The 23,684-nt window shown below is 45.9% G+C and overlaps 1 protein-coding gene across 9 annotated transcripts; it reads left to right on the top strand.

Moving 5' to 3' along the window:
• Positions 1 to 4,395: 4,395 nt before the first annotated feature.
• ZNF384 (zinc finger protein 384) lies at positions 4,396 to 23,289 on the top strand. Of its 9 annotated transcripts, none has more exons than XM_081061111.1 (12): positions 4,396 to 4,522; positions 5,648 to 5,707; positions 11,210 to 11,280; positions 11,868 to 12,105; positions 12,341 to 12,388; positions 12,590 to 12,923; positions 13,773 to 13,865; positions 17,740 to 17,964; positions 18,658 to 18,840; positions 20,368 to 20,446; positions 21,563 to 21,721; positions 22,388 to 23,289. In XM_081061111.1, the coding sequence occupies exons 3-12, from the start codon at positions 11,215 to 11,217 to the stop codon at positions 22,805 to 22,807; spliced, it is 1,845 nt and encodes a 614-aa protein (XP_080917237.1). In that variant the 5' UTR covers positions 4,396 to 4,522; positions 5,648 to 5,707; positions 11,210 to 11,214; the 3' UTR covers positions 22,808 to 23,289. The 9 variants fall into 9 exon arrangements, with proteins under 9 accessions (XP_080917237.1, XP_080917244.1, XP_080917241.1 ...); XM_081061112.1 differs by lacking the exon at positions 4,396 to 4,522 and adding an exon at positions 4,525 to 4,780; XM_081061118.1 differs by lacking the exons at positions 13,773 to 13,865; positions 18,658 to 18,840 and having other exon boundaries at positions 22,388 to 23,288.
• The last annotated feature ends 395 nt before the right edge of the window (positions 23,290 to 23,684 follow it).

Raw genomic sequence — 23,684 nt, 5'->3', positions numbered from 1 at the left:
GTGGCTTGCTTGCTACTTGCCAGTGAAGGTCAAGAGAGACCATGCTAAAGGAGACAGAAATAAAATTACATAGAAGGACGGGCAGTGGAGCAAGCAAGAAAAGGAGAAGAGAGAGCTGATAAGATAGATGGAAGGTGAAGGGTGAAAGAGGAGGAAAACGGAGCAATAGGAAAGAGATGAGAGAGAGCCACAGGAAAGAGTCTGCTCTGCTTGGTTTATTTTCAGCCACACTCCCTAACCTGCCCCCACCCACAGCTGCCCCCGCCAAAGCTATGCAGCATTAGAAGCCCTGTGGTTAACTCTCATTAGCTTTCCCCACTCTGCCCTCTCTGACAAGGTGTGGGGGTGGAATCAAGGGGTGCATTTGGGGCAGGAACAGTCACCTCTGAGCCCCCAATTCTAGGTTTGGATCTTGTAACAGCCCTGCAAAAGCCTACACATCAACCTCTCAGCTGTTGCTAGGCTCTGTTGCCATGGTAACGGCCCGGGTCCCATTTCTGCCCCCACCCCCATCTATGCCCCACTTGCTCCGTTGAAATGGGGAGCTCCGGGAGGAGAGGGGACTGTAATGTGCAAGAAGGCAGTCTAGGCTGCCCTGGGCTGTATATGCCTCCATTTGTTTATCTTTGCAGCTTGAATTAGGAATGTACATGGATTGGTAGGTATGTTTTAGGTGTTGGGGAGCTTGCCTATATACTCAGGGAAGCGTGGCTGAGTCCATGCAGCATAATGGTGAGTGGGGTGGAAGGAGAGGATTTCTCAGGACCAGAGCAGTGTGTGCATTCCTGGTATCAGACTCCCTAAGAAAAAGACTGCTACAGAGGAAAGCAGAGCTGGGCCAAGGAGTGATGAACCAACTAAAAGCAGAGGTGCAAGGCAAACAAGCTGCTGAGGAAGGCTCAGAGGAAACCAGGGGGCCTGAAGAGACCCTAGCCTGCCGATGAGGAAGGAAGGCCTGGGTGGAACCTGAGGGTGTAGGAAGGGGTACTGCTGGGAGGGGCTAGGGGTAGTGAGGGGGGGATCCAGAAGGATGGGAGAAGCAGCCTCATTAATCTTCCTTCCCCACTGGAATCTAGTCCTTGACAGGTGGGGGTGGGGGAGAGGAGCTCTGGTAAGAAGGGGGAAAGAGCTCAAGTGCCTGGAGAGCACAATCGGCTCTCACCTTCCATAACTGTCTCTCTTCAGAGGGACAGTGTGACCCTGAGGCTCATCCATATGTAAAAGGTACACATGAAGTTCCCTAATGGAAGAGGGAATTAATTATTGCCTGATTAGACTGCTGTTTCTCTAAATTTAAATAAATTAAAATACACCAGCAAGACACTGGAAATCCTCACCTGTTCCCTCTCCCTAAATGCCCTCCTTCCCCATGGAAAGTCAGATAGGAGAGATGGAGAAGGAGGAGGCACGCTAGTCTTCTGAGTTGTCCTAAAGGAACTAACCCAAATTAAATCACATTGTCACTCTAACCAGGAAGTCTTGAGGCTACGGGGAACAGATCCTAACCTTGATCTCTCATGGGGTTGAAACTGAAACTACGGGGCTTTGGGAGGTCCTCAGAAGGCTGCAAGTGGTACAGCAGAGAGTCACTGCATAGTGACACACCAATACGTAAGTAACGGCCATATACCCTTTTGGTTCTTGGAGGCCACACATCACAGGCACTACTGGGACCAGTATGTCTTATCACTATGCTTTCTTCACTTCCTGAGCTGTGCATCAAGTGACTCAGCCAGGCTCCTCTTAAGCATTTTTTTCTGGAATGCTTACCATTGTGGCTCAGACCAAACCAGGGAATGGGGAAGCCCCCAGGAGGAGGGATCTCCCAGGCAGAGCTCAGGGTGTGGAAATGATTCAAGATGGTAACAGTGTGCCAGCTGGAAAACCCCAGGCTAAAATTAACAGCCCCACATTTATCTCTCTGAAGCTTTTCTCTAAAGAGTTCAAGGAACTTAAAACTTGCTTCTTACAGCAAGGGCAGGAGCAGAGTTGATAGTTGGAGACACTGAGGCCCAGGGAGTGCCGGTTAATGTAAATATGAAAAGAACAAGAGGAGAACTAGAACTTATAGTGATTATCACTATTTTGCTCCCACTGTTCTATCTCAGCCCCCAAAGTCAAGGTTTCTCGAATCCTCGAATCCTCAATCTCTAATTCATGCAGCAAGTAGATCTGGTCACATGTGAGCCCTTAAGATCCTTACCCTGGCAACTGTTGCTACTGAGTTAACAAAGACTGAGTGCAGAGCCCAAAAATGTGATAAAATGAGTAGATACTTTAAAAAACATGAATAAAAAAAAAGATACAATTACAAGCCAAAGATACATATCTTCTATTTAAACATTTAATTTATATGTTTATTTTTAGGTGTTCTTTGCTACTTTCTTACTGTGACCTTGGGAAAAATCATGTAAATCTTCAGCCTTATATTCATTATCTGTAAAATGGGCATTATAGTTATTTCTGTTAAGGTTATTTTGCTCTCTAAGCAAGGGGCTGTTATTGTTAATAGGACGGACTTCACGTAGCCAGTACAAAGCTGAGTCCAGAGGCATTCTGGCTAGTGGCAGCATTTATTTACTCAAATAAAATACAGTATAGTCCCCCTTACCCATAGGGAATATGTTCTAAGACCCCCAAAGGATGCTTGAAACCTCAGATAGTACTGAACCTTATGTATACTGTTTTTTCCTACACATACATACCTTTTCACTTAAAAGAAGTACTTCATGGCTTTTGAAGTGCCATATCTGAATTGCCAGCATCACTATTCTTGTGCTTTGGGGCCATCAAGTGTAAGGGTTACTTGCATACAAGCACTGTGATTCTTAGACAATCAATCTGATAAGAGATGGCTACTAAGTAACTAATGGGCAGGGAGCACATATATCTTGGAGATGCTGAACAAAGGGGTGAGTCACATCCCAGGCAGAGCAAGATGGTGTGAGATTTCATCATGCTACTCAGAACAGAACATAATTTAAAATTTATGAATAGTTTATTTCTGGAATTTTTCCATTTAATATTTTTGGACCATGGTTGACCAAGGGTAACAGAAACCACAGAAAGCAAAACTACGGTTAAGAGGGTATTACTGTATAGTCAGTTATTCAGCATCTACTACCATGTTTCCCCGAAAATAAGACCTAACCAGACCATCAGCTCAAATACGTCCTTTGGAGCAAAAATCAATATTATTATATTATACACAGTCTTACATTATATTAAATTGTATAAGACCCGGTCTTATATAATATTAAAATAGGACCGGGTCTTATATTAATTTTCGCTCCAAAAGACGCATTAGAGCTGATGGTCCGGCTAGGTCTTATTTTCCGGGATACACGGCATGTACTGAGCAAAGCAGTGGGAAGGACACTATGTATGAGACAGTTTCTTCCCTGAAGAACTGACAACCTTACTGAAGAGTCACACACATGAACTAGTTAAAACAACAAAAGGTGCAGACTAAACGCTGTGGGAATTCAGAGAAAGGGGCCATTATGGGTTGGAGCAATCAGGGAAGGCTTCCTGAAAGAATTCATATTAAGTGCTCATTTATGCAACACTTACCCACCACTTGCTAAGTGCCTGGCTGAGGATACAGTAGCAAACAATTCAAAGTCCTTGTCTTCATGGAGCCGACACTCTAGTGGGAAGAGGTGGTCAGCAAACTATAGTATCGGGTAGTGATGAGTGCCGTATTTAAATTAAGTGAAGCAGGGTAAGGAGACAGAGATGTGGACAAGGGCAATAAAAGCTTAGTGACCAAAAAGCAAAAAGAATAAAGGGGAGTGGTCAGGGAAGGGTTGGATATTGATGGCCAGGAGAGATTAGTTACTCTTTGGACCTAAGCAGGGACCTGAGAAAACTAGGGACACATCCTGTACTTTTCCGCATATGCAAAGCATTGAGACATTCTTGAGAGTACAGCATAAGGAAAAAGAACGGTTAACTTCCAACATCAGCCTATTCCTCCCGCCAGTCCGCCCCGCTCCCCGCCGCCGGGAAGGGAGCCGGAACCTTAGTCTTTAAAATCCATACCTCCGCATGTACCTTGATACATAATTCATGAACCTGTCACGTTGCCACCCTCCCACTTCCCCAAAAGTCCCTTCCGGAAGCCTGGGGCCATAGTTCCAAAGGTTCAGCGTCTGCCCTTAGCAGAACCTGCCTTCACTTCCGTTGTGGCGTCACATCCACAGAGGGTTCTACAGCGTCCCTGGGCAGAAGCCACTTCCGCCCCTCCCTGGCGTAACTTCTGCCCTGAGTATCCTGGAGCGCTAGCGGCACCGGATGTGCTCTATCGCTCCCGGAAGTGACTCGACCTTTGCATTTCCCCCCCATCCTCACTGCCGCTCCCCCTACATTGCTATTTCCCTCCCTCCCCCCCTTTTCGTTTCCGGCGCTCCCGCCTTCTCTCCGCGGCGGCTCAACTCGGAGGCAGTGGGGGGAGGGAGGGAGGGAGGGGGCGTGGAGGACTTGGGGTTCTCGGGAGCACAAGCGGCAGCACCACTTCCGGGTGAGTGTTAGGGGAGGTAGGGCGGGAGGGAGGGGGCCACCCACTGCCTGGCGCCCCCGCCCTGCGGGTGTCTCGCGCGCATTCCGTGAGTGTGAGTGTGTAGGTCTGTCTCGCGCCTAAAGTGCGTGCCCGCGCGCTCCGCCGCGCGCTCCTCCTCCCCTCGCCCCCTCTGGGTCCTCCCTCCCCACTCGGCTGCCTCCTTGCCCAGCCAACGCCGCCCCTCCCGCGCTCTGGCGCCGCCGCAGCCGTCGCCGCCGGGTGAGTCTCGCGCCGCTGCAGCCGGCGCGCTCCAAGTTCTCTGCTCCTCCCCCCTCCCCTTTTCCCTGGGGGGGCGGGGAAAGGGGGGTCCACGATGTGACTGTGTGTGTGTCCGTCCCGGAACCGGAAGTGGTTGAGGAGCGGGCGATGAGGAGGAATGGGGGGGCTTAGGGGGCGGGTGTCTGTCTGGTGGGTGGCAGAGTTCAGCTCCCTGGAGGAGGAGGAGGGACGTCCCAAAGAAGGGGCTTTGAGGAAGGGGTTGGGGGAGACATCAGGGGAAGGCTCTCAGGGGCTGACTCAGGGGAGCGAGGGTTTTTTGGGGACAGCTGGGGTCTCCAGTAGATAAACCACTGTGCAGGCTGAGGGAGGTACTTGTTGGCCTAAGGCCTTGGGTAGGCAGGGGCGAAGTCCTCGCAGAAGTGTGGGGGGGAGACCGGAGGAAGTGGCTGGGCCTGAACTGGCACTGTGCCTGACACAGGGGCTTGTGCATCCCCCCAGTTCTTAGCTTTGCCTTTTGTGCCAATCCTCGGGGCAGGGACCCTTCCCTTGCAACTCTTGTGTTCTCTGACCCCTGGTTACCTGTGGCCCTGGGGAAGGAAGAAGAACCAGTGTCCGAGCCCAGGAGTGGAACCCAAACCCTGGTGATAGAGTTCATCTTAGTTTCTGGGAATTGGATTTATTTCCCTTGTATCCACGTAGGGGGTGGCGCTGCACTCCTGTTATATATTTGCACCTTTGGATTATTGGCTGGGGGTCTGCCTGCCTTCCCGACTGACTGCTGACAGTCAGAGAATTCCTGAGGTCCTCCACAGTTCTCTGGTGGCTGCGCCCTCACTGGTCCCTGTAACCCAGACAATTTGTTTACAGAAAGTTCAGGAGCCCTGGAAAGGAGAAAGAATAAAACGACAGGAGGAAGAGAGAGAGAGGGTAAGAAAATTTGGGGTTAATGGCTTTTTTGGTTTTGGGGGACAAAGGGGTCATAATAAAATGGGTTTTTATGGGGACAAGATGACAATTCTTCAAGTAATAGCAATTGCTGTGGGAGAAAAATCAGCCTTTTCCTAGTATTTCTTGTGGGTGCCTTCTTGTGTAAAAAAGGTGGCTCTGTACCCCATCACCTTTCATTTCCACCAATACGCATCAGGAATGAGTTGTGAAATGCTCAAGTGAAATCACTAAGTAGTGTTGCATTGTGTCCAGATGAGAAATTCTACTTTGGGGACAAATGTCAGTATAGTCCTCTCGGCATAGCTTAGGGAATTGCTTTCCTGTATTTGGAACAAGTAGAGTTGAGTTTAGAGTGGGGTTCATATCCTTACTACTACCGCGGAGTGTTTGGAGTGTTATCTGTTGAGCAATTAGAATCTCACAGGGTTATCTGAATTTGGTGTGGCAGGTGAAGTTTTCTGGTTCATAAGTGGTTTGAAGTAAAGTGGATAAAACTGTATGGTGTAGACTCCAGAAGTAGGTCTGGAAGAATTCAAAATATGAGGCTTGATGGTGATAAGAGTTTTAGGTAGCCTGAAAAAGCCAATGTATGATCCAAAAGATTTTGAGTTCAGAGCTTATAATCCTAGAGGTATCTCCTAAGACCCAGTTCCAGGCAACTTTATAAAATGTATTCCCCATAGGTTTTTCAGCCAAGTTGATGATTAAATATTAGTTGCATATCACCTCTTCTCCAGCCCTTTTTTTTTTCTGCCGCACATTGCCCAGATCCATCATTTGTAGTGGAATGGGCAGGGCAAGGGGAACTACTGTATTCTTCCCACAGGGTACAGGGTGTGATGGTCCAGTGGTGCCCAGGAAAGAGGTTCTGGCCCAGATTGCCAGCTGTGTGGTGGTAGTGGTCCTGTTGTTCTGTTTGGCATGGCGTGATGATCTTTCTCGGTAGAATTGGGATAAACCTGTTCTGAGTTATTTTGTTCTTGGGAAAGTTTACAGGTAGTAGGAAGGCCCCAAATCCTATTGGGATGGCCCTTTTTGAATGTCCTTCTTGAACCAGGACCTGAGAAAAATTTGTTTCCTTACTGAGAAGAAAAAAACAGTTTTCTGTTTCTTCACTTCAAGTCCTTAACTAATATTGCAACCTTTCTGTAGTGGTGCATTTTGGGACAGTTTTGCTCAATAGAGTGTCTGAGGTCCATGGATCAAGTTCTTTCTGTAGTTGAATTTGAATTGATTGTTCTTTGCGTCTCTGTTTCTTGTAAGTGCTTCTAGTTGGTGATTACTAAGCTGGAGGCTGTAGAACTGATACTTTTGGGTAGGTCCTTTGTAATTATGTGGTCTTCATGTAATTGTCACTAATAGTCCTCATCACATGGAAGTATTTCTCTTCCTTTGAGGAGCACTTTGAGCATTTTATTCTTTGCTGCTTTCATCCCATTACAATATGCCTTATGAATTTGTTTTAAGGGGATTATTCTCCATCCTTTACCCAAATAGACACTTAGTAGAGTGGTAAGTTATTCACTTATCCACTGATGTAGGACCTAGAATTGGATTCCATAAGTCTTGATTCTTAGGTCCATTTCCTAGCTACTGAACTTGGTTGGTTGCAAGTATTTTGTGATTTTCTAAAGGTTGGTTGTGTTAAGAGAATGTCATTTTCCTGAGAACAGAAAACAATGGTTTATTTGAAAAACAACAATAAAACAATTACAGTATCAGGAAAGCGGTGGTGGTCTTCACCATGTCTACCAAAACCACATGCTGGGGGGCAGTGCCATTTTTATTCCTGGATGGCTGGTAGTACTGTGGAAAGATGGGCAAAAGGACAAAGCTCTGGTAAAAGAGTTCAGGTTTTACTGTGTGTTTCATGCATGTTACCTAATATTGTCTTTTTTCTTCATCTTCTCGCTGTTTCCAAGATTTCTTTTGAGATTGGAAAGAAATATATGTAGTTCCTTGAACTTCTTGAAAGAAAAGTACTGTCCAACGTAATTATAGTAAACCTCCCTTTTTATTAACAGAACAGTGGAGGCTCAGTACAGTAGTAAAGTTGAAATTAGAACCCAGATTTTCGATCTGCTAGTATACTTCTTTCCATTTATTATGTTTCTTCTTTTTCTGTTCTTTGGGGAAATGATAGAAGCCTTCCACTTCATTCCCAGTTGAGGGTAAACCAGTTTGTTGTTTTTAATATATTGGCATAATCATCAAAACTGGTACTCTGTGTAGAGATGAAATTTCCCTGGAATATCATTGGGTTCTTCTGGTTTAGGAATGTTGATACATGTCTGCTTGGACATGTCAGGATGGTTTGGTGAGAGTTCCTCCACGAAGGATAGTTAAAAGGATAAATGGTAAAATGGACAGTATTTGAGTGACCTGGTCCCAGGGGCATCCTGTTACACAACTCCACGGACACCATTTATATGTCTTCTGGCAAGAGCCTGCTTTCTTAGTTCTCAGTCTGATTTCATTTCAGGGATACAGAGATTTAAGTTAGCCTCATCAGAACAGTGGTATAGCATTTCTCAGGTATCATTTTGCACGCAAACATTGCTTCTAGTTGTCCAAGCAGTAGTCTTTCTCCACGTACCCCCATTTGGGCTGACATATTTGTCAGAAGCCCACAAAGCACATTTACCATTTCGTCTTAGGACCAGCTGTGGTTCTGATCTTCAGTTGATTTTCTTAAGAACCAAAACAGAGTGATAGACTGGGTATCCATGGAAGTGGCCTTTTATTGAGTTTACCCGCTCTGGACAGTCTGGCCTTTTTACTTAGATTCCATCATTCAAAAATCAGTTATCTTGGTGGCCAAGAAAGGTTTCACAGGATGTGGACAGAGAATATAATCTTTAACTGCATTTTGCTGTCATCAGAACTTCATTTCTGAAAACAGTATTGAGAACTATCTGAAAAATGTATAGTCCACTCCTGGAAATATTCTAAATTTTAATTCATGAATTAAGCCACCAGAAAGTACATACCAGAAAGTATATCAGAAAGTACATACTTCAGTTGTATGGTTTTGGTCTCTTATAGAACCCCTTCCCTAACTTGCTCTGCTATTTACTGTTGGCCTCCGATTTCTTCTTTTGAAAAATGGGGATTACAGTACCCTACTTCGTAGAATCGTGGTGGTGATTAAATGATGTGATAGTTGTAAAGTGCTTAGAACAGTATATCGAATACAGTAAGGACTTAATAAATGTTAATGGTGATATTGTCCACCCATTATTTTGTACGCTTTTTATAGGAACCTATAGGCCATATTTTCCTCAGAAACTGCTTCACCTGAACCACTTGAATAGGACAATATGAATAGATACAATCTTTTTTGGGAGGGAGGGGCCTCGTCACAGGAATCCTATCTGAGGACATTCTTATTTTCAGGCTCTCAGTTCCTCCTAAATTTTCACATCCGTAATGTGTTTACTTCCTTGACTGTTTAGGAGGAAATTATATATTAAACACTCCTTTCTTTTACTCTCTAGCCTAATTCTTTACTTCATTTCTACCATACATCACCACTCTTACCTGTTTCATTTCTCTAGGCTAAAACTGAGGTCATGGGATAAGGTCATGGGATAAGGTTTGAGCCCCTAGCAATATTTTCAAAATCATTATGTGTGGAGTCCACTGTTGTTCATTTCATTAAATATGGAGTTGCTTACTGGGTGACGAGTCTTATATTAGAGACTGTGGGGACGATCCCTGCTTCCTGAAAAGCTTGGAAAGATTGGATCCTCTTAAACTGTGATCTGATTTTTCTTGATTTCTCTTGCCCTGAGTAAGACCTGAGGCCCCTTTATAAAGCTAATGGTGGAAGGGAAAGGTTAGCACTTATTTCGGAGACTGTCTGGTGTTTTATAAGTTGGGGGTAGGATTTGCCTGTGGTCAATCCTTTGTCATTTAATATTGAGCCTTATTTGTGTGAAGCAGTTGTAGTAAGATTTGGTACATTATTTTCCTTTCCTTTGCTACTTGTTAGGAAAAAGTAGGCTGAAATTCAGTTCTGCTTCCCTTATAGGATCTATGAAAATTGAAGGTGCTGTTTAATCGAGCATAAAAGGTGGTGAGAGTTTTGGAGAAGGATGATAAGAAACAGGGTTATGTTTAGAGGGATGTCCTTTCTGCTGTTCTTTGTTGAAGATCTTTCCTAGTTTTCTTAGTCACTACTTGAAACCTAGTTTCTGTGCCCAGTCTACCCTCCAGCTTTTAGTATCCCTGGTATCTGCCACCAGCATATTGCCAGTGGGACCTGTGGCTGTAAGTCACAGGTCCTTCTTCCTAACCCGCCCCCGCGAATTGGTTGCTCTTGGCTGAGAGTAGCAGCATGGTGATAATGTTTATTTCCTGCTGTTCTTCATTTCCCCATTCCACCAGTCTCATACTCCCTCTTCACCTGCTTTCTGCTGGGCTGGATCTTACTTGGTCCAGCATTTTGGGAAGCTACTCTTGACCAACATATTGCCAGTTAAGCATTTTTAGGAGAAGTGATCGGAGTGTGAAAATGAGTGTGAGTGGGTGGGATGCCCAGATTCTGTACCCATCTGTGACTTGCAGTGTGATTGAGGGATTACTTTTCTTGCTTATTCTTCACTCTCAAAGTTTTAAGCTTAATTATCATCTACAGAGCAGAACTTGACCTCTTAGAAGCCTAGTGTTTGAGAACTACAAAGCAGGAGTCTAGTAATGTATATGTATTCTGGCCCACTATTGTCTCTATTCTGAATCCCTTTAGGTGGCAATCTGGGGTGCTTGGGCTACAACCCTTTTTTAAACTAGTAACCTCTAGGTTCTCACTGCTCAGCCCAGAGTGGGTGGTACCCAGCACAGTACTATGGATGTTCTTAGACCTTGGTGGGATCAGTAGGGCGTGGCCCCAGATATCATCTGGTACTCAAAAAATATCTTTATTTCGATTCCTGCCAATTTCATTCTTTAATTTTCCTAGGCAGTTTGTGTTCTGGCTTAGAACCTGTTCGAGCTACATAGAACGATAGATGTCTCCATTGGAACTCTTGAAATTTTTTATTTCAAGGAAGGTGGATTTGAGGGATAAAGGAAAAGAGGAACACTGATAGGTACCCTGCTGTTTGAAGCCAATTAGTAGTTTGCTTTGTGAGACTGCTTTGTGGGACATCCCTTCCTCTCTCATAACTTCAATTTCTCTCTGTCCACAAAGGAAAGTAATACTCATTCTGTTTCTTTGGGATATGGGAGACATTCTGTGGGTAAATGAGATATGTACGAGTAAGTTCTTTCACCAGCATCTTAACTAGGATGGCCTCTGAGTGGGTCTGACCAATGGGACTAATAATACGCTAGATCCTAAGGTCTTCACCGCAAGCTAGTTCCCAGCCATGTGCTTAGGAGCCAAATAAGAGACCAGGATCTCCTTAACTCTTCTTCTCCATTGCTAAGTTTCTTCCGATTGATTCCTGAGTGTAATGTGATCTCTCTTTCTTTCTTCAGGTAGAATGGAAGAATCTCACTTCAATTCTAACCCATACTTCTGGCCTTCTATCCCCACAGTCTCAGGACAGGTAGGTGGGGTTTGTTTTCTCTGGTCCTCCATTGTGTGCTTTTTTCAATTCAGTCAGTTCTATTACTGTGGAGACTGAAGCAAGATAAAGCATGCGCTTTCTCCCTGGGTCCCCATCACTGAGAATTATATAGTGTTTCTGTCTTGGCTTCTCTCTGAAAGCACAAAGATATTAACTGCTCGTTTGTGATCTCCAAGGAGGAGGACAGACAATGCAAAGTGCTTAGGGAGCAGACAAAACCAGACTCTCCCTGAAGAAGCCACTCCCCTCCCCCTTCCTTTACATTTATTTATTTATTTATTGTTGGCAAAGAATATTATACCAGTTTCAGGTGTGCATCATAGAGATGAGACACATATATACGATATAAAATGAACATCATGATGAGTCTCATGCCCATCTGGAATCATACATAGTTATTACGATGTCATTGACTATCTTCCCTATGCTGTACTCTACATCCTCGTGACTATTTTTATAACTGGCAGTTTGTACTTGTTAGTCCCGCTCACCTTCTTCGCCCATCCCCTCACCCCCTCCCATCTAGCCACCATCAGTTTGTTGTCTGCCTCTTCCATTTCTTTTAGATTGAGAACACGATGTTCATCAACAAGATGAAGGATCAGCTGCTGCCAGAGAAGGGCTGTGGGCTGGCTCCACCCCACTACCCCACCTTGCTGACAGTGCCTGCCTCAGTGTCCCTGCCCTCGGGCATCAGTATGGACACAGAGTCCAAGTCAGACCAGCTGACCCCACATAGCCAAGCGTCCGTTACCCAGAATATCACAGTGGTCCCTGTGCCATCTACAGGACTGATGACTGCTGGTGAGCAACTCTGCTCTTCTCCAATCTGAGGTGTTGATCTCCCATGATCAGTACCCCAGGCTGGAGGGCTTCAGGGACATGGGGAGTGGGAAATGTGTTTGATTACTCAATTGGATTTTTATTAAGTGCCTACTGTATGCCTAGCAATGCACTAGGCATTGTGGGGGATACAAAGAAGTAGAAGATGCGGTCCCTGCCTTTGAGGAGGTGACATTCTTTCCTTCTCTGAATCAAGGAGTCTCCTGTTCTCAGAGGTGGAGAAGAGAAGGGAGTCAATCAAGGGGTAAATCTCACTGTTACCGGGGGTGGGGTGGGGACAGGGGTTAGGAGACCATTATTTTTCTACAGGGTTTGGGGTTTCCTACGTACTGTGGGCTGGGGGCGGTGGTGAGGGGTTAATTAGAGAATGATCTGGGGGAAATTAAATAGGATTAGGATCAGGACTGGACAACATGACACCATCTCCTTTTTCTCCCAATCCTAGGTCCTGGTTTGGTAATCACGTCCCCCTCAGGCTCCCTTGTGACCACAGCCTCATCCGCTCAGACCTTCCCCATTTCGGCTCCCATGATTGTCTCAGCTCTTCCCCCTGGCTCACAAGCCCTGCAGGTGGTCCCTGACCTCTCCAAGAAGGTATCAACAGCTCTAACGGAGGAAGGAGGCGGAGGTGGTGGTGGAGGTGGCAGTGTGGCTCCTAAGCCCCCCCGGGGGCGAAAGAAGAAAAGGATGCTGGAATCAGGGCTGCCTGAAATGAATGACCCTTATGTCCTGTCCCCTGAGGATGATGATGACCATCAGAAAGATGGAAAGACCTATAGGTATGAGTCAGAGTTGGGGCAGGATGGGGTGAGGATCCCTGTCTCAGCTTCCCTACCGTGTCTGTGTCCTGCCCCTAATCAGGCTGTCTGCTCCGCCAGCTTTCCACCTCAGATCCATGTGCATGTCAGGGGTTCTGTTGTGGGGCAGGAGGGGAGAGCTTCTGATACTTCTCTGGTGCCTCTTCCCCCAGGATACAGACCCATTTCACCCTTCCTTTTGGGGGTCCTCCGCACTGACTTATTTTTGAGTAGCATAATAGAGTTTCTAGTAATGAGGCTTTAGAGTGGGTTTGAGACTCTGTCTCTAGCTCCGTTCTGCTTTCTACATTTTCCATTCCTGTTTTCCCAAGAAACCTTTCTGGTAAGCCCCCCACCAGTGTACTATCCACTGGTTCTTGGACCATATTTGAGCATTGAGTCTGCCTGACCCTGCATGGTTGGGATGATGGGAGAGGTCTACATAAAAAAGTGGGAGGAATAGGATGCCTCCCTTACCCCGCCCTGGAATATATGCTTATAAAATGACTGTTTGCTCACTTTCTAATTTACGAAAATCATTTTGATTCTTCACTGCCTTTACGTGTCCATTGTCAAAAAGCATTATATTTGCATGTGGTGCTCTACAAAAATAATTACATAAGTAAACTTGCCTGCCCTTTGAAAGTTGGAAATCTTTTAATCCCCTTGAGAACTATCAAGGGCCTTAGTGGGTTTGGGGAGTTTGGACCCAGTGTACAGAGTGGGGTGACCACTGTTACAGCTTTGACGCAGACAGGGGCAGATGTGCATGGCTGGGAGACTGGGTCTGTCCTTAGTGTACCGAGATGGGCAATGTTGTTCCCATTTTAGGAGCGAAGGGAACTGCGGCACAGGAAATGGACAGAGCCTTGGGCTCATGGATTCAGTTCCCGGCTCCACCACGAACTTGCTGTGTGACCCTGGGCAAGTCCTTTCCCCCTCTCTGGGCCTCAGTTTCCTCATCTGTAAAATGGGGAGAATTCTGTTTCTGCCTCCCATTTGTTGGGAGTATATATCAGATAAGATGTGAAATGTTGGGAGCTTCGAAAGAGATAAGAAATAGTCATCATTTAGCATTTATTACTTGTGTTGTGCACTTCTACTGTAGCTACGACTACAGAGCATTTAAATCCCTCTTTGTAAGTGAGAAGGAGGGGAGTGTTGCTATGTAGAAAGTATTGGGCACTTCAGAATTCCAGTTTATAATCCAAAAGTTCATTGCAGCTTTATTATTACAGGTGTACCCCACTTTATACAATAAAAGTGTTCCTGGAAAATGTTTACATCATATCATATTATAAAGGTACCTGACAAGTTTGATTCATTTAAAGGCATTCTTTTATATATCGTTTCATAAAATGAAAATCCCTCTTAAATATATTTTATAGAAACCTGGATTTTTATGTATTTGGTTAAAGTGAGGTCATTGTGACGTAGAGAGACAAAGCTTGCTGTGGTAGGAGTAGTGGAAGCGCGTGCTGATGCCCTGCGGAGCCCTTCATGTGAATCAGTCCTCTGCTTCTGCCAAGGGTTTGTGCTTAGCTTGGCTTTTGGACCCACATTACAGCTATCTCTGGACTTCCCAAACTGTATATAGGAAGAAATGTGAATGTACAATTGAAAGGAAGCCCTGATGGGATTTTCCACACCTTCAGTGTTTTCGGAATTTTTGGCAGGCCCCATACCCAGGTGACTAAAGAGAACTCTGAAATTTAAGGGCGACTAATTATATTCTAGGTGAATGGAATTTCTTCAGAAACTCAGAACTCTGGAATTCCAGAGGAATCTTTTTTTTTTTTTTAAGTGTGTTTTTCCAGGACCCATCAGCTCCAAGTCAAGTAGTTGTTTCAATCTAGTTGCAGAGGGTGCAGCTCACAGTGGCCCATGTGGGGATGGAACCAGCAACCTTGTAACCTTGTTGTAACGAGCAGCACCGAGCACCGAGCAGCACCGAGCACCGTGCTCTAACCAACTGAGCTATCTGGCCGCCCCTTGAGGAATCTTTTTAATGACAAAGAATCCCTCTTTTGATGCATGTGTAGGTCAACCACATCCATTCCTGTGGCCAGTGGCATTTGACTGTGTATTGCGGGAACTAGGTTCTGTTACCTTGGGCAAGTCAACTTATTTCTAGCTCTTTGTTCCCATCTGTAAAATGGGAAGATCAATCGTGGCCCTCATCTATCTTGTGGAAATGTTTTGAGGGAAAAATCAGAGTAGTATTTGAAATTATTTTTGAGCATCTTAGAAAAAACTGGGATAATAATTTAAAATAGTCATTGTAAGCAAGACCATTACATTGCATGCCTCCAAAGAGGCACCGTGTTGGATGTGAATGGTACCCCCTGGAGTTGTGTACCCAGTGATATGTGGTGCTGGCTTTTCTATTCCCTGCTAATTGCCCACTGCCACAGCTCTCCTAAATCAGATTTCTTTCTGACCACTCAGTACCTTGTATTAAAAGACTTGTACTCTTTTATTTGCCTTCATAGGATTTCAGAGGTAGAAATACTTTAATGGTCTCCTAACGCAGTCCCTTCTCTATAGTTTTAGTCTTCTAAACATTCCTGGCAGATGATTGTCAAGCCTCTCTTTCAATATCGCTAGTGTGAAGAATCTTAAATTAGGCTAGAATGATGGCTTTGTAGTATATAACTGCCCTTTGGCCAATTACTTAACTTTTCTTAGCCTTTGTATTCCTTTCTGTAAAACGGATAATATTTGCCAGATTGTTGTGAGGGGTGGAAACTGTGTTTAAAGAGCCCAACGCTGGTGCTTGGCAGGCAGTATCAGGCACAACAGCAAATGGCAACTATTATTATTATCATTATCATTACATTATCATAATCATTATTCCTGGTACTTTCTGAGACCGGCTCATTTTGTTGCCTGTCCACTATCGATGAATATAATTTTTGCACAATCTTCCCTAGTTGAAAACATTAACAAAGAGGGTTATTTTTTCTTCTTAATTAATTGCATATTAAGAGTGCAGTTGTCTTTTCAACACTCACAAACTAAATGACATTCCTTTTGAATTAAAGTGAATGTGTTGTTCTATCTATCTGAGAAATTTTAGAAGAAATTATTTTGTAACTTGAGTACAGTTCCTGTCCAAGTGACACTATGTTGAGTTTCTAACCTTGGTCTTAGTGAAACATAGTAGCATGAGCTCATCCATCAGCACTAGTGCTGTTAATTTACATTAATACAATTTTATTATTAGAGAGCACTTGGCTTATCTTGACTGTCCTGGGTGTTTGCTGGCCTTTCTAGGGCCAGATATTTATCTCTCCATTTTACAGACCAGAAAATTGAGGTCTAGATTGATCAGCAAGCCTGTGACTGAACCCTGAGTAGAGCCCAGGTGTCTAGACTTCCACTGGCTGTCTTCCATTGTCTGTGTCTTTTGGACTGTAGTACCTATCAACAGAACCTCCCCACCTCCCATACGATGGTTGGGCAGCCAAGACAATAGTCAGGGATTGATAAACTGATAATTGGGTTTCCTTCAGTTGTTAGGTAAGTAGAGAAATAGAAATTGGCCTTAATGATTGGAATTTTAATAGAAGCTTTAATATAGGGACCACACCCCCAGCTAACAATGATGTATCTTTCTCTGAGGAACTCAGAGTTTATAGTTATTCTCTAAAAATTTTTCTGGGATCATAAAATAGCAGAAATAATCCCTTGTAACAAGCCCCTCTTACAAAGATAAGTTGGGAGGATCCAAAGAATAGGGATTTGCCCCATTTACTTGGCTTCCAGGCTATTGCCCTTTTACTAGCCCACGTTGTGTGCTGGTGGCGTGTTTAGGAATGCTAGGGTTCTACTTCACATATGTATGGGTAGCTTTTACCCAGTAAAGTCTGAATAGTTTGGGCTTGTCCTGCTCAGAGGCCTCATTTCATAGTGTCAGAGCAGGAAGAATTACCAACTCAGTTGATGAGTGAAAGTGTATTCTGATGCCACTGATGTCACCCAAAGTGCTGACGTTGGCTCCACGTGTGAGGAAAGAGGAAACGTTTAGTTAGCATGGAAGCTCAGTATTTTGTGAATCTTTTTCTCCCAAATATCTGAGGAATACAACCCACTCCCAGCAGTTACCTTGGCATTGCAAAAGTAGTTCTCCTTTGATTGCCAAGGAGCTGGGGTTGGGGGAGGCTGGTGGAACATGAGATACAGGGTGGAGGCCAGACATACATGGTTTAGAAAAGCCGCTCCAAATACTGTCATTCTGATACTTCCCCACCCCCATTCCTCTAGGAATCCCTGGCAAAAAGGAAATAAGAGAAAATCTGAGAGAAGGCAAATTGAGGAGACAGGAGAGAAGTCCTTCTGGGTAATCTAGTCAGTTTGTCCTCATTATCGTCTCAGGAGCGTGAGGAATACCTGAGGGATACACACAGGAAATTGGGAAAAGGAGCTCTTTAGAAGTTTGAAATTAAGTTATAGGCAAAAGGAAAACAGAAGGTAGCTAATAATCCTGGCCCAGTGAAATTCACATGGGCCCAGAGCCCATAATATTTTTCCTGTCTTACCTGGTTGAATTCTTCGTTTTTGTACACACTTAGGGAGTTCAGTTATTCAACAAACGTGTATTGAGTATATTGTGCTGGGCTGTGTTAGATGCTTCAGCTATAAAGATACATAAAATAGAGCTCCTTCTCTCACAGGCCTTACAATGTACTTGGAACAGGAGAGAGCAGAGAGGTTGGCTTCTTTGGCAGTGGAGGGGAGGGTTCAACAGCGCCCTCTTGGTGGGAAGGGTTCTAACCGCTGCCCTCGCTTGGCCCAGGTGCCGGATGTGCTCACTGACATTCTACTCAAAGTCGGAGATGCAGATCCACTCCAAGTCACACACCGAGACCAAGCCCCACAAGTGCCCACATTGTTCCAAGACCTTCGCCAACAGCTCCTACCTGGCCCAGCACATCCGTATCCACTCAGGGGCCAAGCCCTACAGTTGTAACTTCTGTGAGAAATCCTTTCGCCAGCTCTCTCATCTCCAGCAGCACACCCGGTAAGGCTGCTCTTGGTTTTCTCCTGCTACCTGGCTACGAACCCCTCACCCCAGGGCCACGTTGCCTGTGCCTACTCTTCTTGCCACATGTTTTCTTTTTCGACTTTGCCCTTTGGGAGCCTCAATTCTCTCTCATTACTGTCTATGAAAAATAAACTCTATGTCCTAGCACTTTGTGGGGGGTCTGGAAAATTGTGGTCTCCAATCCCAAAGTTTGGGACGATGTTTGTGGTTTCTCTCTGTGTCTGTGTTTGGAAATCCTCTGCAGAGCAGGCCCTGCTTTTACTATATGCTTCAGTTCAGAGCCAAGGTGTGCATTCAACTTCAGGTCCATGGGGAACAGGCGGTATTGGTCTTTGTTCAAATTACTGTTTGGAAGCAGGGTATCTGTGGTGAGTGTGTAACCTTAGAACGAAGCTGAGGGTTGACGAGACTGAAATTTTTAAAGTTACCAGGAGCCAGGGGTTGCAGCTCTTCATCATCTCACTGCCATTCTAGCCACCGACTTCAGATCAGCAACAACCTATATCTGGGTGTCCTCTTTATTAGCCAATCCAGGCCGGAGTATGTTTGGGAGGAGGGAGGAGGGGGTGCTCTCATCCGTCAAGCAACATCATTTCACCCAGCAGAGAGCTGAGCCCGTGGTGTCGAACTGCTTCCTCCTCCCCCCTTCCCTCCTCTCCTCTCCGGCAGGATCCACTCCAAGATGCATACGGAGACCATCAAGCCCCACAAGTGCCCGCACTGCTCCAAGACCTTCGCCAACACCTCCTACCTGGCCCAGCACCTCCGTATCCATTCGGGGGCCAAGCCCTACAACTGTTCCTACTGCCAGAAGGCCTTCCGCCAGCTCTCCCACCTCCAGCAGCACACACGGTAAGGGAGAGTGGCGGGCTACTGCCCCCGCCCCGCTGGCATGCCCTCCCCACCCCCGCCCCGGACACACACAACAACCCGCATGCGGGGGGCGGGGGAGAGACCTGGCTGGAGGAGAGACCTGGCTGGAGGAACACGACTGGCATCTGGAAGAAAGAACAAACGACAACACTGGAGAAACAAGTGGATCCTTAAGAGTCTTTCTGGGGCAAAAGCTACATTGGGGAGATGCAATGATTCATGTTCCTGTATGCATGGGAGGAAGAGACTTAACCTGGAACAGAGACAACTTCTTTTCCCCTCAATTTCCTCCCTGAAAACACCCACACACACGTCTTGAAAGATTTTCTCCTTGATGCCAAAGCCGGGGCATTTGATGGAAGAAGATGATACCTTTAGCCCGTAGGGCACACCACTTATGAACTGGAGATATAATCAGACTGCAGCTGGGTATCAACCTGGTGACACCTACGGCAACAAGCAAGACTCCAAAGGATGCCAGGAGTGGAGAACAAAACCAGACATCCTGAATCTTCGCAGAGAACCGCAAACAAATTGAAAAGGCTCATACTTCGTAAGGATTCCCACTGTTTGTGCCGTGAATCTGGAGTGACTAGGAGGAAGTGAATCTACTAACTAGAAGAAAAGATGTTTCTCCGTGGTATCTCAAGTTGAACTGGAGTCCAGACTCTTACTGGCCATGGGCCTCCTCACCCTACTGCTTCTGGATGTGGTGACCCCCTTAACGTGGTCAGACATTGTGCTTTGGGAAGAGGAGGAGTCGGGCTTTCCTCACAAGGAGACGTGTCCTGTGATGTTTTCAAGGTTTTATACTAGAGGTCCAGAACAGCACCCTGTCACACAGATGATTCTCAAGTCCCTGATGAGGCGCACGTGTCCACGCGCCCTCAAGTGCTTGGCTATCTCAGTGGAGGGCCCTGTAGTGTTTGGGAAAGAGGTTAAATTGGTAGTAATCCAGGCATTTCCTGCCGTTAGGGGGCTGCACTGGAAAAAGCTCCAAGGAGTTTCCTAAGTATTCATATCACTGCTACTTTCCACAATTAGCATCACTGCTTTTCTTTGACACTAGAACTTTCTCTGGGAGTGTTTTGCAAGGCTGAGGGGATAGTTTCTGGCCCTATGGTGGGGGCCAAGGAAGAAGGGTTATATGTGTTTTTTTTCTCTTTACCATTGTGTTTACATTATGTTTCTGAGCATTCATCAGGGACAGTTACGGTGGGAGCTGACTTGTATACCAAATTATAGTTTGCTTGTCCCTTGGCTGCTGAGCCACCAGTCCTTTTTCCCCCAGCAGCAAGGAGCCCAGCTTGAGCTGAGTGATGCAGGCAGTGCGCAGAAATCAGGCACTACAGCCTGATCTATGTCAGAGGAGCTGACGCCTGGAGACCCATCTCATACTCCTACTCCCGTGGGAAGGCAGGAGTGGCCTTGAGGAGGCTTGTTGAGCCAATCCCCAAGTGTCCATACTGACATCCTTTCCCTTTCTTGTTTTCTCATCCCGTACAGAATCCACACCGGTGATAGACCATACAAATGTGCACACCCCGGCTGTGAGAAAGCCTTCACACAGCTCTCCAATCTGCAGGTAAATGTTCCTCGGTCCATGTCAGGTGTTAACTCTAAGATGTGGGGTCAAAGTGCCATTTGTCGAGTACAATAATTCTCAGACTTTTTCAGGGCCCCTCACACTCTTAATAATTATTGAGGAACCCGAAGAGCTTTTGTTGATGTGGGTAACATCTACCGTGTTTCCCCGAAAATAAAACCTAGCAGGACAATCAGCTCTGATGTGTCTTGGAGCAAAAATTAATATATAAGACCCAGTCTTATTTTACTTTAAGACCGGGTATAATATAATATAAAATAATATAATATAATATAATATAATATAATATAATATAATATAATATAATACAATACAATACTGGGACAACAATTCACTTCCCCTATCTTTCTGGATAAAGATCTCTTGCAGTGAATCTGCTGCCTCCCTAGCACCAACTTACAGAGTCAGAAAGGAGAACATCTTATATTAATTTGTGCTCCAAAAGACGCATGGGAGCTGATTGTCCAGCTAGGTCTTATTTTCAGGGAAACATGGTATCTGTGTAGATATTATGAAACTAAAAAACTGGGGGAAATATTTAGTAATTTGTTTAACAATAAATCCATTTTGTGTTTATTTTCAGACACACACACACCCCAAAAATAGTGAGAAGGGTGGCATTGTTTTACATTTTTGCACGTTTCTTTAGTGCATGGCTTCCCAGAAGATGGCTAGATTCTGGTGTCTGTTGCGTTCAGTCTTTTGCAATATTATGCATCATGTAATCTCTGTACAATCATGAAAGAGTGAAAAGACAAAGATTGTCTTATTATGAAAATAGTTTTGACCCTGTGGGCCCCCTGAGAAGGTCTTAGTATTCCCTAGCGATCCCCATGCCTCACTTGGAGAACCACTGGACCAGTGGGACCAGGCATAGCCATCATTCTAACTTTCAGGATCCTGGTATGTGCTGCATGAGGTAGACTTCTTCCCTTAGCCTGTGGCTCCTGAAATGTCATTTGAAGCAGTTTATACTTCCTTCAGATGCAAAGAACCTAGGAGGCCTGACACTCATCTCAGGGCTTTCCATTAAGGTCAAGGAGGCAGGAGGGAAGAGTCCAATGCACTCATCTTGATTTCTCCCAATTTTCTTAGTCCCACAGACGGCAGCACAACAAAGATAAACCCTTCAAGTGCCACAACTGTCATCGGGCGTATACAGACGCAGCCTCACTAGAGGTGCACCTATCAACGCACACGGTGAAGCATGCCAAGGTGTACACCTGCACTATCTGTAGTCGGGCATATACGTCGGTGAGTGCTCAGTGCCTTCCCTCTCCTCCCCTCCGCTTCCCTCTTCCCTCCCTTTCCCTCCCCTCCATCTCTTCTCCCCTTTCCTTTCTTCCCCTCTCCTCCCCTCCCCTCTTCCCCATAGGCCAGTAGGACAACAATTCACTTCCCCCATCTTTCTGGATAAAGATCTGTTGCAGTGAATCTGCTGCCTCCCTAGCGCCAACGTACAGAATCAGAAAGGAGAACAGAACTAAATAGACCCATAGCTGAGGAATTTAGGCGATGCATGATCCCTTAAGCCTATGGAGATTGCTAAGCAATGATTCTTCATTTTGAAGATGAGGCAAAATAAAGCAACTTGCAAGTTTGGGAGGAAAAAGATTTCAGTTAGACATTTTCCATTAGACTCCAGAAAAAGGCTGTAAAGTTGTTCCATTCAAAGATCTTTGAGAAAATGACAACTTTCTCTGTGCCAATAGAATGCCCATGGTGACTCTAAAGGTCCCCAACTCCTTTGTATCCAACAGTGAGCCCGAAAAGTGGCTCACGGAGTAAACTTGCCCATGGCTCTAGAATATCTCTGTGTAAATATTGCTCTATTTAAAGCAAAGTTAGAGCCCAGGGTGCTAGTTACAGATAACCTCTTTCCTTCTCTTTCTTCCCTCAATTCCTTATCATCTCCCTCAGGAAACGTACCTTATGAAACATATGCGCAAACACAACCCTCCTGATCTCCAGCAACAAGTACAGGCAGCAGCAGCAGCAGCAGCGGCGGCCCAGGCCCAAGCTCAGGCGCAGGCCCAGGCGCAGGCCCAGGCCCAGGCCCAGGCGCAGGCCCAAGCTCAAGCTCAAGCTCAAGCTCAAGCCCAGGCCCAAGCCCAGGCTTCCCAGGCATCGCAGCAGCAGCAGCAGCAGCAGCCACAGCCACCACACTTCCAGTCCCCTGGGGCAGCCCCCCAGGGTGGAGGTGGTGGGGACAGTAACCCCAACCCTCCACCCCAATGTTCTTTTGACCTGACCCCGTATAAGACGGCGGAGCATCATAAGGACATCTGCCTCACTGTCACCACCAGCACCATCCAGGTGGAGCACCTAGCCAGCTCGTAGAAACCTGTGCTGCCACCCACTGGGAAGAGGGGAAAGAAGTTCTGGTCCCGTCTTTCTCCAGCTCCTCTTGGTGGGAAGAGTCCTCTTCTTCCTTGACAGGCCTTGGCTCCATCTCCTTGGGCCTCAGACACGGCCTGCCTTCACAGGATACCATCCTTATTTTCAACTCCTCTTCAAAAGGAACATCAGCCCTCCTGATTGGCAGAGGAATACTGAGCTGGTATTATAATCCAGCAGCCTCCCCTCCCAAGCATAGCTTAAAAATTGGGGGTTGGTGCTCAAGGGAGGGATTTGCTATGACCTCATAGAAACTTTTCCAGTGTGGGCACTTAACTCTCTCCTTACCCTCATAATCCTCAAAGTTCAGGCTGATAGAAGACTAGAGGCTAGCCCTCCCAGATACCGAGAGAAGGGAGCCCTAAATGCAACCAGCTTCCTGTTCTAATCTTGCCTGTGAAAGAACATGTTTCTCAATTGCCCCGATCCCTGGGAGCTGTTTTCTTTCCCTCGTGGTCTCACTTCAGTTCTTACATAATGCTGGAGGAAGGAGATGTGGGTGGGGTGGGGGTTAGACCCCCTTTATTTGTAAAGGGGCATGGGCTGAGATGTGGTCCCCAAGGGGCCAGTGATCCCCAAAATGGTCGAGGGTTGCTTAGAAGTGTGGGTTATGGTTTTCCTTGGAGCCTCCTCTTCTCTGCCAACCAAGGCCCTGTACTTTTTCCGTCTCCCCATCCGAAAATCTAAGGAGCTGTGGGAGCTTTGTTTTCTTTATAAAATCCCAAAGCAAGGGGTGTTGCAGAGAAGGGAGAGTTCAGGGCAAACATAAGGACTGGACTTAGCTCTCTAGGTGCCACGGTCAGTTGCCGGACACGGATTT

Source organism: Rhinolophus hipposideros (genome assembly GCF_964194185.1).
Source record: "Rhinolophus hipposideros genome assembly, chromosome: 9".
Classification (NCBI taxonomy): Eukaryota; Metazoa; Chordata; class Mammalia; order Chiroptera; family Rhinolophidae; genus Rhinolophus; species Rhinolophus hipposideros.
This window is presented reverse-complemented; position numbering and strand designations above follow the sequence as displayed.